The sequence below is a fragment of the Sceloporus undulatus genome, chromosome 2 (genome assembly GCF_019175285.1).
Source record: "Sceloporus undulatus isolate JIND9_A2432 ecotype Alabama chromosome 2, SceUnd_v1.1, whole genome shotgun sequence".
Classification (NCBI taxonomy): domain Eukaryota; kingdom Metazoa; phylum Chordata; class Lepidosauria; order Squamata; family Phrynosomatidae; genus Sceloporus; species Sceloporus undulatus.
Window position 1 is genome coordinate 35487393 of NC_056523.1, and position 15149 is coordinate 35502541.

At 39.9% G+C, this 15149-nt stretch overlaps 1 protein-coding gene across 1 annotated transcript in view; it reads left to right on the forward strand.

Moving 5' to 3' along the window:
* Positions 1–15149, forward strand: part of LOC121920321 — a 60795-nt gene that overhangs the window by 13922 nt on the left and 31724 nt on the right. Inside the window, exons 5-6 of the mRNA XM_042447453.1 lie at positions 8420–8656; positions 13288–13501. Coding sequence (XP_042303387.1) covers positions 8420–8656; positions 13288–13501 — 451 coding nt within the window. The remainder of the gene's footprint in view (positions 1–8419; positions 8657–13287; positions 13502–15149) is intronic.

Here is a 15149-nt window from a genome sequence, read left to right on the forward strand (position 1 = left end):
ATTAAGTATGGTACAACAATCTACATTTATTCAAATATAGTTAAGTTGTCTTCTTCTGGAACATTATCAAACTCTCCATATCTGAAATTCCATCCTGAATTTCTTATGACTCCATTTCCTTTAGAACCATGGGCCTCAATCTTTCAGCTCCCTTCCTGCCCCCTTCTGTTCTGGGCCAGGCCTATCACTATGTCTTATTTTCGGGGTTTGGCTTATATTGCGCAAATGCTTAGAAATCCTGTTATGGCTTATTTTATGGGTATGTCTTATTTTGGGGGAAACAGAATATATCAGGGTGAAGTGTACTGCTTTTCCTGTCTCAGTTCCTCAGATACAGAATGCAAAGAGACTCTAATAGAGCACGACAAATAGGAAACAGGAAGAATACATGACAAATAGGCAACCCTGAAATGGCAAAATGCAGATACAAATGCAAGCCTGAATACTATTGTTAGGTCCAATCAAAGTAGACCCACTGAATCAACTGTTGAATGGTCAGCCAACATGTAGGTAAATCTCATTGAGTCAGTGGGTCTACTGTAATTAAATTGGGACTAACAATAAGATTCAAGTATCTATCTATCTATCTATCTATCTATCTATCTATCTATCTATCTATCTATCTATATCTCTGTTATAAATATAGATATAGACAACAATATCATCTAACCTACTCAATACTCACCACACTGTTAAGCATCCATGCCTTTTCTATTGCACTCTCTGAACATTTAGGAAAATTCTGCCAGGCCTTTCCTTTCTCCTTGTTTCCTATCCATGATATCTGTTTACCAAAGATGCTGCATACAGGATGATATGTCTCATTCCAAGGTAAGTTCCTTCTGGGTAACTTCTTTTTTTGAGGGGGGGGGGAAGTGGTTTAAAAAGAATGTAACAAAGGCCCCATACAGACAGGCCAAAATAAAGCTGCTTCGGGTCACTTTGGAGGTATGCTGTTTCAATGATGCATGTATCCTAAGAGACTGGAAGCTGCGCCAAAGCTGCGCCCCAATCCTTAGGACTAGATCATGACTTTGGTGCAGCGTCCGGACTCTTAGTATGCATGCATCATTGAAACAGCATACCTCCAAAGTGACCTGAAGCAGCTTTATTTTGCCCTGTCTGTATGGGGGCCAAAGTTATCTTTTAAAGATTGTTGCTGTTGTGTGTCTTCTAATCATTTCCAACTTATCACAGGTTCCAGTGCAAATGTATGTTCGGCCACATATGGATTCTTTGTTGCTTTTGGTCGTGATTGGCCCCACTGTGGGTCTGGATTGCATTTGAATAATATTTTCTCCATGTGCTTTTGGAAAGCTTGTGACAGTGGATCTAACTGGAACCACCTGGCTAGGTAAAAAGGCTACTAGGCACATACTTTTAGGGGGACACCCTCTGCACCCATACATCACACCATTTTGGAATACATTTGAGTCCTCTGCTTATTTAGAAAAAGAGAGTATACCTACGATGCTTGGATATATTCCCTCGAGCCTTCCTTAAATACTGCTCTATGAGCATGTATTTTGATTTGGAGATGGTCACAATTTTTTTTCTTAATGACTTTTGTGCTGTTCAGAATGAACCACTGCATACTCACCAACATTTCACAGATGAAAATCAGGGCATGTGTTACCAAGAGTGTGGCCTGGATAGGGAAAAAAATATTATTCAGGGTGAAGAACAGATAAGCTAGGAGTGACTGCAGCAGTTTGCTTTTGCCTATGCCTACTGGGAAGGGCAAGATTCCAGCCACTCCTCACCCTTCTGATAACTGATTATTTTGAGTTCAGTAAGCAGTAATTAAATTAAATTATTATGATAGTTTTAAACTGCTTAACTTGTCTTGTTATTTGTAAGCTGCCCTGATATATTTTAAAATATAGGACAGGCTATAAATATTTTAACAAACAAGCAAATAAATAAATAAATAAGATAAGAGAGGACAAAAGGAGAAAGTGGGTGGAGGAGGAGGAAGAGGAGGAGAGAGAAAGTGGGACATTTTAACAGTAGCTGAAAAGTGGGATGTCAGAGGATTAAGCAGGACTGACTCTGCCAAATTGGGACAGTTGGAAGGTATGCTATGTCCCTTTGGTTCTTAGGGTGCATTTACACTGTAGAAATAATGCCATTTGCCACCACTTTAACTGCCATGGCTCCATTTTACAGAATCATGGGATTTATAATTTTTAAGGCACAAACACACTAAGGAAGAGAAGGCTAAAGACCTTGTAAAACTACAAATTCCAGGATTCCATAGGGTGATGCTATAGCACTTAAACTTCATTATTTCCACAATGTGGATGCACCCATTGGTAATAGTGTGGTGATAAATATGTAGATATTCTGAGAGGCCCCAAGACCCACATTCAGGATGATTATTCAACAGTCTCACTAACAACAGTAGGGGAGCCATGGGAGGGGGGGGAATAATGCAGTTTGGCACCAACCAAAATGCCATAAAAGATTATGCAGTTTTGGGTTCTCCAGCAGTTTTCATCAGGCTAGGTGATGGGGGAGCAAAAAGAAAGATCAAAAAATTAGGCCAGATTAGGTCATGAGGTCTCAGTTTAGATTTACATTTATATCCAATTGCTAATCACTACAACAGATTCATTAAATCTGTTGCTGAATGGCAAATGAAATTTTTTACAAATGTCAATGATTTAATGTATCTACTCCAACTGAGATGAGGTATACATGTTTATTTTGTTCTTACATGCAAGAACAAACAATGTCAAACATTTTCTTTCTGTTGAGTAAGATTACAAGAGTTTTAATGCATTTTTAATAACTGTTCAAACTGCAAGATATTTTAGTGCAAAATTCATGTGTGCAAAAAACATGTTTGCCATAGAACAACATTTTGGTACAGAAAACTGTTTTTGTGCAAAATATTCTCATTTCTGTGCAAAAAATATTTTTTCCACAAACTTTTTTTGTTGCAAAAATGTTCTAAATTCTTAAAAAGATCAGACTGATTGACTGCTTTATTGATGGGCTGATTTGATATATTGCCACAACATTTTTCATTGATGAAAAGAACATGTTTGTACACTTTACATTCACAGCTGGGACTAATAGTTGGATTTAGGCCTTTATGTCAAAATGGAGATTGAATAAGTCACTGGCAGATGTTGCAGGTATTGAGTTACATCCTGTACAGTGGGACAAAGAAACAATATCTGACTTCCATTTCTGAAAACATGACGGCTAACGACAAGATTTTGCATGGTACAGTATTTACTGAAAGTGAAGGAATATGACAGGGAAAAACCCCTGCCTTTCATAGGTTCAGCAGTATACTGCCCAGAACATGCTCAGTGCTAAAAAAGGAAAACAGGCGGGGATGGAGAAATCAGTTATTTGCAATTTCTTCCACATTTGGACTTAGTAAACGTCAAGTACTGAATATGAAGATAGTTGTTATGAATATGAAGATACTTATTGAATTTGGTAAATCCTTCACAAGCTGGAAAAAAAACCTCTCCCCCCATTTTCAACTGCCAGATTCAATAGGTACAACTATTATTACTCTGGAGAGGCTGGATGGCTGAATCTGTCAACAACAACAACAGCAACAATAATTTTATTTCCATCAGTGGCATACCTAGTTTGGCACCAAGTATCGATCATTTTTTATACCCCCCTCTCTTCAACAGCTGTTACCAGGTCCAGGAAAGCTGCTGACCAGGAGATAAAAGAAGGCAACTTGCTTTCCCACCCAGCAAGCAGAACTGCCAGATCCGGAAAGTAGCTCCTTCCCACCTGCAGCCACTGGGGGAAATGGGCTTCTGCTGCCACTCCACATCCTTTCCACATCTGGCAGAGCTGCTGCGTGAGGGGAAAAGGGAGGAGATTGATTGGCACTGCAGCTGCTGGTGTGCAGTTGCTTGAAATATGGCACCTAGATCATACTGGTGCTGAAAGGGTAAAGCCCTCCTATAACTATTCTGGGCTGTTAACTGGTCTGGAGATTGATCTTAATAGTGAATGCTGCCAGGCAGAGCTGATGGAGGAAAAGCGTCAATTCGGAATTTTGCTCCTTGTGTCCACTAGCCCAAAGAAGCTCCTTTTACTGTTTTCTTTTCTTTTTAAAAAAGTCTTCTTATGCCTGCCAAGCCTCTCATTCCATCTTGTTATTCATGTAGCTGGAGGTTTTCTTTTTTATCACATTTGCAGGATGATAAAGGAGGATTGTAAAATTGTGGATCTTTAGTACTGGGTTTTAGAAGCATGTCTGCAGTAAACAATGTAATAAAGCTTGAACTTTGTGTGTGTCTGCCTACAACAGGCAAGATCTGCATTGGCTGCCCATTCGCTTCCGGGCACAATACAAGGTGTTGGTCATAACCTATAAAGCCCTACATGGCTTGGGCCCAGGATACCTGGAGGACCGCCTCTCCCCATACATTCCGCCCTGCACCCTCAGAACATCTGGGCAGCAACTACTGAGGGTCCCAGGGGCTAGACTAGCCTCTAAAGCGAAGAGGTCATATACCATCGTCGCCCCGGCCCTCTGGAACATGCTGCCCATAGAGCTCCGCTCGGCCACCTCCCTGGCCCAGTTCAGGAGGGAGTTAAAAACCTTCCTGTTCCGACTAGCATTCCCTGAATCAATCTCCAGTTAGTCTTTCCCCCCTTCAACAGCAATGGTAGCTGGTTGATGGGGTTTTAGTATTGGTTTTAATAGTTTTGTGTAATGTACGGCATTTTAATACATGTATTGTATTGTATTGTTATCCTGTTGTTCACCACCCTGATCATTGGAAGGGTGGTATACAAATAAAATTTTTATTATTTATTATTATTATTATTAAACAACAGCTACCTCCAAAATCCCTTATTAAGTAGCTCAGCAGACTGACAGGATAAAGCGGCTCAATCCTAGGTGTTCTGAAGGCAGGTGGAAGACCCTCTATTCATATGGCCAGATCTGAAGGTGGGCTGAACACTCACGGGCAGTCCACACTGTACAGTGTCAAGCTGCTCCGCTTGGTTATTTTTTCATTGCCTTCATACCATGCATGTGCACCATTGCAGAAACGCACCGCCTGTGACCACCATTTACCTCCCTCCTTCCACCCAGATGTCATCTCATTGGACCCCTGTGTGCCTGGTCACACAGGTACACATGCTATATACTGCGCAACAGTACATCAATGCATTGGTGTGCCCAGTGACAAATTGGCAAAGTACAATCATGGAGTCCCCCCCCCCCCATATATGCCCCCTTCACCTCTCTTCACCCCATGTCCCTTGTTGGACTGTCTGGTTTCACCCATTGCATTATTGGCGACCTGCCCTGTTTGTTGTACTTTCACTTTTTTGCTTTCCTGCTGGTCCTGTACTGGAACTGTGCCATTTATATGCATCTCAGATGATGCATATTTTCTGGATTAAGACGAAGTATCAGAACTTCTTTTTGCTCCATTTTTTATTCCTGGAGTGCAGCTTTGTGTTGATTTATTCCGGCTTCACGTTGTGCATTGTCTAAACTGTGTGGATTCAGGTTGCTTTGGAGCTACTTTATTTTGCCAGTGCAGGCAACCCTTAAGCATGTGTGAACAGCAAATCAGAGAGGAAAAGGAGAAAGGGAGATCAGCGTGCCTCACAAGCTTTCTCCCTTCCCCGGCATGTTAAAAAACAGATGTATACTTTTTGTGTTTTTTGGGGGCTATGTGGCCATGTTCTAGAAGTGTTTATTCCAGATGTTTCATCAGCGTCTGCGGCTGGCATCTTCAGAAATGAGCTCTTTTAGAACATGGCCACATAGCCCGAAAAACCCACAAAAAATTATGGATGCTGGCCATGAAAGCCTTCAACTTCACATAGATTTATAAGTTTAGCTACTAAAATAGAAATCATAAGCAAGGTAGAGGCTGGTGAAAGAAATCACATTCCTAGTGGTATCTAGAAGGTACAAAATGTCTTGTTTGTTTGTGGAAGGGTTACCTGGTTGTTTCTTTGCACATATGCATATTATTAGTTTATTAGAACACACTGAAGTACTTTTCTTTGCTTGTGGTGCAGGAACCTATTCTTTCTGTGCTTTTTTCTGCCTCTGGTACTAAATTTTCTGTTGAAGAATATTACCTAGGAACATATCTACTTCATTATACCTGTATACCTGTACTTAATTGCTTGTTTAAAATATTATCAACAATGCAATAAGTTCCTTAGAAATACGGCTTCATGCATCTTTTCTCCAACATGCTGAGAATATCCTTGATTGTCCCTGGTTACAAAAGTCTCTGTCCTCAGAATCAGAATCAAGGGATTGAGTTCTATGAGAAGTAGGTTTTTATTGACCCATGTAGGATCACCTTTACATGAAAGCCACATATTTCCTATTAGAATGCTTTGGAGCAGGTTGAAGGAAATGTGATCGGCCAAAAAGTGAAGGATACGGCAACTCAGAGAACACAATAGGCTTCACAGGAGGGGATTCAGGTACACAATGCAGAGAATTAGCAGACGGTTGTATGTGCAGGCTAGACTTATTCTCACACATTCCCCAGTCCCTTTACAGATGTTGTTCTGAACAGCTGCCAAACTGAATTATCCTGCAGTAGCCTTCTGCTCTACAGCCTTTGTCTGCTTGTTGGTTTGCTGAAGCCTGGTCAGAACATATGCATATAGGCCCTTGGTTAATTCTGTCTCTTTTTCTAAAACATGCTGGGTTATTAAAGGAAATAGATAAATATCTGAGATGATGACAACAATAGCAGTAATACTTAGCAATTCTGTTCTGCTGTCCCAGTGTTTGATGCATCCCACAATAATAATATATTGAGGTACGGACATACTATGGTATTAGAATGGCATAACCCACCGTAGTTGCACTGTATTGATTTATTTTAGCTTAGGAGCTTTCAGCTTTATTATTTAGATTTTGCTGAAGTTTCAGATCCCTCCATTTGAAAGCCTTAACAAGATCATACTGGGAAGTAATAACACCACATTTGCAAAAGATTCCTGTAATTGCAGCACACTGTGGAAGCATGTTAGGGACTTTGGATGCCTTTTTCATCCCCTCCTCTCGTTTATTCGACAGGCTAGGTGAAGAGGTTGAAGCGCAGATCTCATTTCCCCCTGTTTTTCTGCTTGTGAAGTCTGCCAACAGAATCCACCTTGACAAAGTCAAGGACTCCACGTTTAATGTTGAACTGAGTGAATAAATTATGCATGAAATTGTGTCGGAGTCTCTAGTGTGTAGAATTGCTCCTTTTGATATGAAAGGTTAATTCAGAAAGGAGTCCAAAATAGCTGGAAATTGTGGGGATAAGTGGATAGTATTCACTGTTGTGAGCTGTTATTACTAGAAATTGCATTCCCTCTCTAGCTTCCCCTGAGATTTTAGCTTTGCCAGTGAATATAAACTGTACGCAATAGTAGAGCATCCAGAAGCAACAAGGGTGGACGTCCACATGCAGTAAAATATTCTAATGGTGTTTTTATTTTTAAGGGCCTTGTACTCTTTCCACGTCCCCTATAAAAGATTACTACCTCATTATGTCAACCACAAGGTGTCACAAATTATAATGTGCTTGATGTTTGTCTGCCATTAGAATTTATCCTGTATACATCCCATTATCAAAAGCCTCCAGGGTCTCAGTTTGGATTCTTAGAGCAGGGTGGGTCACCTTTCCCACAAATGCCTCCACAGACAACACATCGTGGAGCTCAGAATGTTACTTTAAAAAGGTGATTAGTTCCGGTTATTTTGCATAGTGCCTGAAAACATATCCATTTTTGCTGCTTGTTGCAGTTTTTACAAATGGTAACTCATTACATGGTATGTTTTGTTGCTTTTAAATGTTTCCATTACTCTCCTGTTGCCTTAAAAAGGAAAATTTTCAAAGAGAGAAGAGAATGGTAACTTGAAAAATTCCTGTCAACATCAGTCTAAAAATCCTCAAATAGCCCCCAAAGGAAACTATTAAAATGTAATTAGACTGTTACTCACAACACCAATTGAAGTAATTGTATTTCCTCTCTTTGCACTGTTTTTGAAATGTAGCTTTGCTATGGCCTATGCTATTAAGAAATGTAATTCATCCAAGGTAGTTTGTTGCTTCCAAGCACTGGGAGCCAGTTTATATGCTACAGTGTCTTCTGCTCTTTATCATGCGTGATTGTGCTCAACCTAAGAGTATCAGTGTAGGACTAAATCCAAATGCATCAAGGCTGCAGAGGTTAAAAGTTCTGACTCAGGACACGTGGATCCACCAAGCAAAAGTTATTAGTCCCGATCAAAACTATCTGGCAGCTGTATTTTGGGGGGTTTGTTTTTAAAGAAAGCAAGTGAAAAATGTTTGTTTTAGAGCAAGGGCACCTGACTTGTTTTGGCCTGGGGGCCAAATAACACATGGCTGTGATGTTTTCTTTGACATGATTTTACTGTTTTTGATTCCAGGAGCTTGCAGCCATGGGGAAAGATTTTGATATAGTCTTTATTGATGCTGATCAAAGGAGCCCTGCAGAGTACTATCGCTTTGTCATGGAGAACCATTTGCTGAGGATGGATGGGATGCTCTGCGTGAGGGACGCACTCATGAAAGGACATGGTTACCTGGAGAATACAGCAGATGAAAATGTATTAGATGTCAAAACACTGAATCAAGTAATTAATTCCGATCTTCGCACAGAGCAGGTTAGTGCGATGCAATTAAGGATGACTATGATGTTATAATAGCTCTTGCACATTTTTGGATAGAAGTAATGTGTTTGTTTAGGCCTTTCCACCTGCTTCTTCCACCAAATATACATATAAGCAGTCATCTGTCTTTAAGATACTTATATTTATTTACCATCAGAGAGTTCCTAATAGTCCTATTAATTTGAAGTATGACTTTAGTTCCCTCCTTGCAAAAATCAGATTTATATATATATTTTTGTTTGCTCTACAATGCACCACTACAAATCCATTTTGGCCACACTTGCTATTTAGACTTAGGAGGACTTATTTATTTAATTTAAAGCTTGCCTTCCTCCCAGTGATGATCTGTCTCCCCATCTAACCCCTCAAACCTATCGGGCTCCTTGCTTCTGCTCTTCACACTATAGCGTGCCATCCTTCAATGTCTCACTCACAAGTTCCTCAGGACTCCATGGCTGATGTGGCTGCCTAGCTTTTAAGGTGGGCTTGTGGGGAGGGTATTGTAATTGTGGCAATGGTGCCAAGATTGTAAATGTGGATAGTTAACTTTATAAAGTTGTAAATCTAGTTTATAACACTTTAAACACAGAACAGAATGCCAGTCTGTGTTTTTGAGTGTACAGGTATTCTTAATTGATCATCTATAGATGCCTAGAATGACCATGGGTCCCCCCCTTCAGTTTTCTTCTTGCTACTTTCAACATTGTCTTTATGTCAAAAAATATGCTATTAAGATAATTGTTTCATTTTGAACAAGTGTCCAGTGGAAAGTGATGCTAACATACCTCATCAGGTAACATTTGATAGTCATCATGATTTTTACCACTCCTCTCAACATCAGTGTATTGTTTGAAGCAGTTCCTGAACTGTGCTTTCATTTGCTAAGGTGATCCTACCTGTCGAAGGTGGTTTGATACTTCTCCAAAGACAACCATTCTGCATTCATGGAGAGTCCAGTCCAAGAGTATGTATTTGCATCTCTCAAAAGAATTTGTTAATGCAGCAGCCCTGTTTTCAGACTATATCTTACCGTACTGTCTTACAGTTGACTTGCTAGTAAGCCTTACCTGTGTTTTCATTCCCATTCAGATTTTTGTTTGATTTATTCTCCAGTACTGCCACTCACATATGCATCTCATGAAATTGCACTCATGTATGGAAAGTCCTAGATATATACATCTAGTATACATCTAGCATTTGTGAGGTTGAAAACATGTGTTCGTTTTGCCCGTTCCCTTCATTGTTGGTTACCCACTGCAGTTATTTAGAAATCTCTGTTTCTTGTTACTATCCTACAAGTTTGCATTGCATTTGTTCTAAATAAAATATTAGGATTTAAAGCAGAATGGTATGAAACATAAAAACAATAGAATAAAATGCTTCTAATATGCATACAAATGCCCTTAAAAAGTAAAATTCAAGAGTAACTAGAAAATGTTTTTATTCCATCAGTAAAATGACTTTATTCCCAATCTACAAGTTATTTTTGAAATGTACATTGCTTATACCCTTGTCATCACCTCACCCTCATGTACTTGTTACGTGTAAATATGCTAAAGTTACTTCCAGGCTTTAGTAAAAGTTCACCTTTTTTTGGAAACACAACTTGACCTACCCTGGAGAAATAAAAATAATTCTCCAAGCCTGCAACTCTAAATGCATATTTTATCTAACAGTTAAATCCCCCTGAAATCACCAAGCCATTTCCAAGAAAGCATGTTTACATTCTCATGGCACATAGGCAATTTTTGTGAATCTGTTTTAGAAATATTTACTGTTTCCAAATTCCTGCGAGCTAAGAGAGATGGTGCTTGGGTTATCCTCAAAACAAAGAAAGGGCCAAAGGCAGTACTGTATTAAGGTGCCAAATAAAACTTATTCTTATAAACGCATGAAAAGCCCAGTGAGTGATGATAAATAAATACAGTAATCTGAAAACTATTTATGATTCTGTCAAAAGATCAAGCTGTCCCTGTCCCTGACCTCCACACTAAGGTCTGAACTTGCAAAGAACTTTTACTTAACAGTTTTGCAAAGTACCAGGTTGCTTGGGGTGGGGGTACCCACATATGGAGATATATGCATATGGACTCTGTTCCCACTTTGAGAGCAATGTGTAAAGAAGAAGAAGAGCTAGCACAGTATTGATCCCCCCCCCCATCAGATGTTTGATTATCCATCTTGGTTGATCATCCATCATGGTTCATGAACATCTGAAAAGGGTTCATTGAGATCTTTTATCCATGGCTTGGCTTTCTCTATCAACCATGGAAAATAGTCTGCCATCAGCTTGCTTTTGATAACTTCCCCAAATTAGCAAAAACCAGGATTTTATCAGTGATAAATTTTTGCCATAGCTGAAGTGCCCCCTACCCCCCAGATTAAATCACTGGTCCTGGACTAATGTATCCATCACAATAATTAATAATTAAATTTGTAAGAAAGTGCCTTCCAGTGTGAGGAAAATCATATCTCATACCACCAAATGACTATTGCCTTTTCTCTCCCAGCCTTATGAGCAAATAGCATTTTTTAAAAAAGAAAAACAATTTAAACATCTACACCAGAAATATTAAAAATGAAAGTCAGAGGAGCAGTCCTGTGATCCCTAGGAGAGCAGCTGAACACTCGCAGCATGATATGGAAGTGCCCATCAACCGGCAGAGTGCGAGGCCCATTGGTGGGTTACACTCCTAGTAGGGTAGAAGGAAGCTCTGCTGCTGCTAGTCTTCTGCCAGTAGTGGAAGCCAGAAGAGATTATTCCAGAAGCCCTTTTGGAAGGCTACGAAGGCATTCAATCCCCAATGCCATCAGTGCCTCCGCCCTTGGCAACCATTTTGGCACATCTGCCCATGGTGACATATACTTTGATCACGTTCCATATGCTTAACAAACTCAGTCTGGAGCTGCTTTTGCAAACTATCCAGAAACTTCAGTGGGTCCAGACTCCTTGAGCCAGACTCCTTAAACTAGCTAGGGCTGGTTACAGGGAACACATAACTCCTGTGATGCAACAGCGTCACTGACCAAATCCAAAATACTGGAATTTGAAGTACCTTTAAAGTTGTACATAGCTTGGGTTCAGAGTGTCTAGAAGATGGTATCTCCATACATAAGCCTGGCCACATCTTAAGATCTTTGAGAGAGGGCTTTCTCTTGGTCCCATTTCTTTTGGTCCCATCATTGCAGACATGTTTGGTGAGGACATGCCTCATCAGTGCATTCTCCCACACTCCTTCCAGTGGGAGGCTCACTTGGCCCCTCTTTGGGTCTCTTTCTGACATCAGGCAAAAATCTTTTTATTTAGCTCTTAACACATTCTGGAATAAGTTTCTTTTCATGGAGTGTGATGTGCTTTTGTCTTTTTTATTATGTTTTAAATATGTTTTGAAATGTTTTATGATAGTGCTTTTAAGAGAATTGTTTTATTCCATTTTTTAAAATTTTTGTATTGGTAAGTTTTTAGCTGTATTTTAATTTAATTTGTTGTAAGCCATCACACTGGGAGAAACATAGGATATAAATATAATAAATAAATAAGATAAAACATGCACTATGCCAACTAGTGAGCATGGCTATTTTTAGCAATGACCAGTGACTCTGAATATCAGTGAGAAAGTGAATTTTAATCTCTAAATAGATTCAGCACCTTGGTTAGTTCCCTTAAAGGCAGGATTACAGCCTGGAGTGGATTCACCGCTCCACTGATATTGCAGCCAATAGCTACCACTCATTCCTTTCCTCCTATTTGAACATATGGCAAGAAAAATGCAATAAGGACTGAAAGAGAAAAAGGGGAGTCATACTTTTCTCATCTGACAAGGATCTGGATTGGGGGTGACTTGCTGTGGTTCTGCTCCTATGTGCTAGCCACCCCTGTGGCACATCCTGTTTAACCATTCTATTTTTATTTGACAGTTCAATTCTCAGTGGAACCTAGCATCCAGAAGCTAAGATATCTCTAGTGGCACTCTAATGAGCTATGTGTGCCCATACAGAGACTAAAATGGGAATCTAAGTGCCACCGCTCACAATTTATTGTTCTTTCAAATGTAGGATACTTACTCCACTCTTCTCAATTGAAAAAACCTTGTAGTGGTAACTTGGGGTTTTACACAATCATTTTTAAAGAGCTTTCTTTGATAATAAGTATCCAAATTGTGAAGCCATATTTATTTATTTATTTATTCCCTCTCTTCGTCCAACAAGTTGAAGGTGGCAGATGTGTCTCTCCTCTTCTGAGGCACGGCAGTCTGAGAAATGGTTGAGGGAAACAGGTCTGGGAAGCATGCCACTAGGAAGAAAAACCCTAGAGCAATAGCCCTTTCAGACTGAGCTTGTAAGAACTGCACAGTGTTGAGCACATGAAGATACTCTAATACTTTATTCCACTCATTTACGAAGTCTGCAGCAACAAATGCAATGTTTTTGAATAATGCTAAAATTTATGTGCTTGCTATGCATGGCTTATCCACATGAGGGCAGTATGTATTTAGTCATTACCTCCAAAAGGCTTATAAAGATTTCTAACCACACGAAGAAGGTGCAAAACCCATCTTTATATATTTTGTTTAAAATGTTCCTCCCTTGTGCCCGAATAAAGCTTTCTGTTTCTGTTCCCAAAGGGAGTAGTGAAAGATGAAGTGTTTTGGGGCTACCGTGGCCGTCGCATCCTTGACCGCCTACAACTGGATGGAAAAATTGCATATGTCACTGGTGGAGGCCAGGGGATTGGGCGGGCCTTTTGTCATGCATTGGGTGAAGCAGGTGCCAAAGTAGCAGTTGTGGATCTGATACCTGCAAAGGCGGATGCAGTAGCATGTGAGCTGAACCTCAAAGGTATTGAAATACAGTGGAGAAAAACTGTAGGTTTTTCTTCCGCTGCTAATTGTTTTCCCACTTTTTAAAAAAGTAGTATTGTACAATACTGTACAGATAAAGGTACATTTTAAACTACAACTCCCACCCACAGTCAGTGGACACCCTGGCCAGAAGATTCTGGAAGTTAATAGTCCAAAAATACCTTTACCAAGCTCCATTATATTATCAGATCTTCAATCTCTGACCCAGGGACCCCCAAACTGTTTTTAAGACATCTTGTTATTAATTTTGTCTACTTATAGGTACATTTTTACAAAACAATTAAAATGCGGGATGGGTTGCATTAAAATAACAACAGTCAACCGACTGAAACAGGAAACAACCTGACTATCCTGAAAGCAATGACAAAATGTTGCAAATTTAAATAAAACAACCAAGGAAAAAACCAAAAATGACGACCCTATGAAATGAATGCAAAAGTGCCTATAAGGTCTCCTGTCTCATTCATCCCTTCACCACACAATTCTAAAATCAAAATCTGTGCAGATATATTGGAAGATAGAGGACTGTACACTAAAACCAAGTGTATCTACCAAGCTTGATGTAAAAGGAGCAGTTATAGGGCACAGTTGTCAGGACAGCACACCACTTCTCTCCCTCTTTCTTTTTAAATCATCCAATCATCTTTAAATGTGAAGGCTGTTACAAGCACAATGCGTACTTAAAACTCACTTCCACGTGTTCAGTGCAGCTTACTCCCAGGTTAGTCTGAATAGGATAGATGGCATGCAGTCTTTTTCCCCTTTTCATTCAACTAGCTGTCTTAATATTGATCATGTGTGTGTGCATGATCATATGTACATTTCTGATTGATAGCTTCCAAGGACACTCAACTACATAGGAGTCTTGGTGGTCCAATTTGCCTGATCATGTTCTAGGGTCCATGTTCTGAATCTCCTCATTCTTCCCTCAGGTGATCAGCAGTCTCATTTTTGTATATATAAAAAGAATACAGATGCAAGGAGCTTATCTTCTGTATACCTCTGGCAGAATTAGCAATGGTTGCTTGTTTTTGTGCCTAGAAATACAAGCATAGGAATCATATGTCATGCCCTCCAACTGTCCTGGTTTGTCAGGGACAGTCACCATCCCACTTTTTCTGCTGCTTTTAGAATATCCTAGTTTCTCTCTCCTTCCACTTTCCCCCTTGATCCTCAGCTTACATCACTTGCTACAAACTGAGTTCAAAGTGTAAAAGTAGTTTGTACTCCGTTGGCTCAGCAGGAGAAAGATAAGAGGCAGGGGTGAAAATTTGCTCTTCCCAGTAGCATCTGACAAAAATAAAACACTGTAGCCTTTCCTAGCTTGTTTCTCATTAATAACCTTTGCCATCTTATCCACTTTTTGATGTTTCTTGCCACACGTGTGTCCCAGTTTTCATCTGTGAAATGGAGAGCACAGTATGTGCTTGCCAGTGCAGAACAGGCCAGCACAACATGGCATTATGTCCCATGATGGCAAATTCAGCTGAGCAAACCTTTCATTTTTGCAGTCCCCCAAAGCCATTCAGAACAAAATTTCTGGTTTTTCAAGCTCTGGCCCACCATCCTAGCTTAGGGGATGCATTTCACTTTGTGGATAAAACACTGCAGAGCGCTGATGTAGA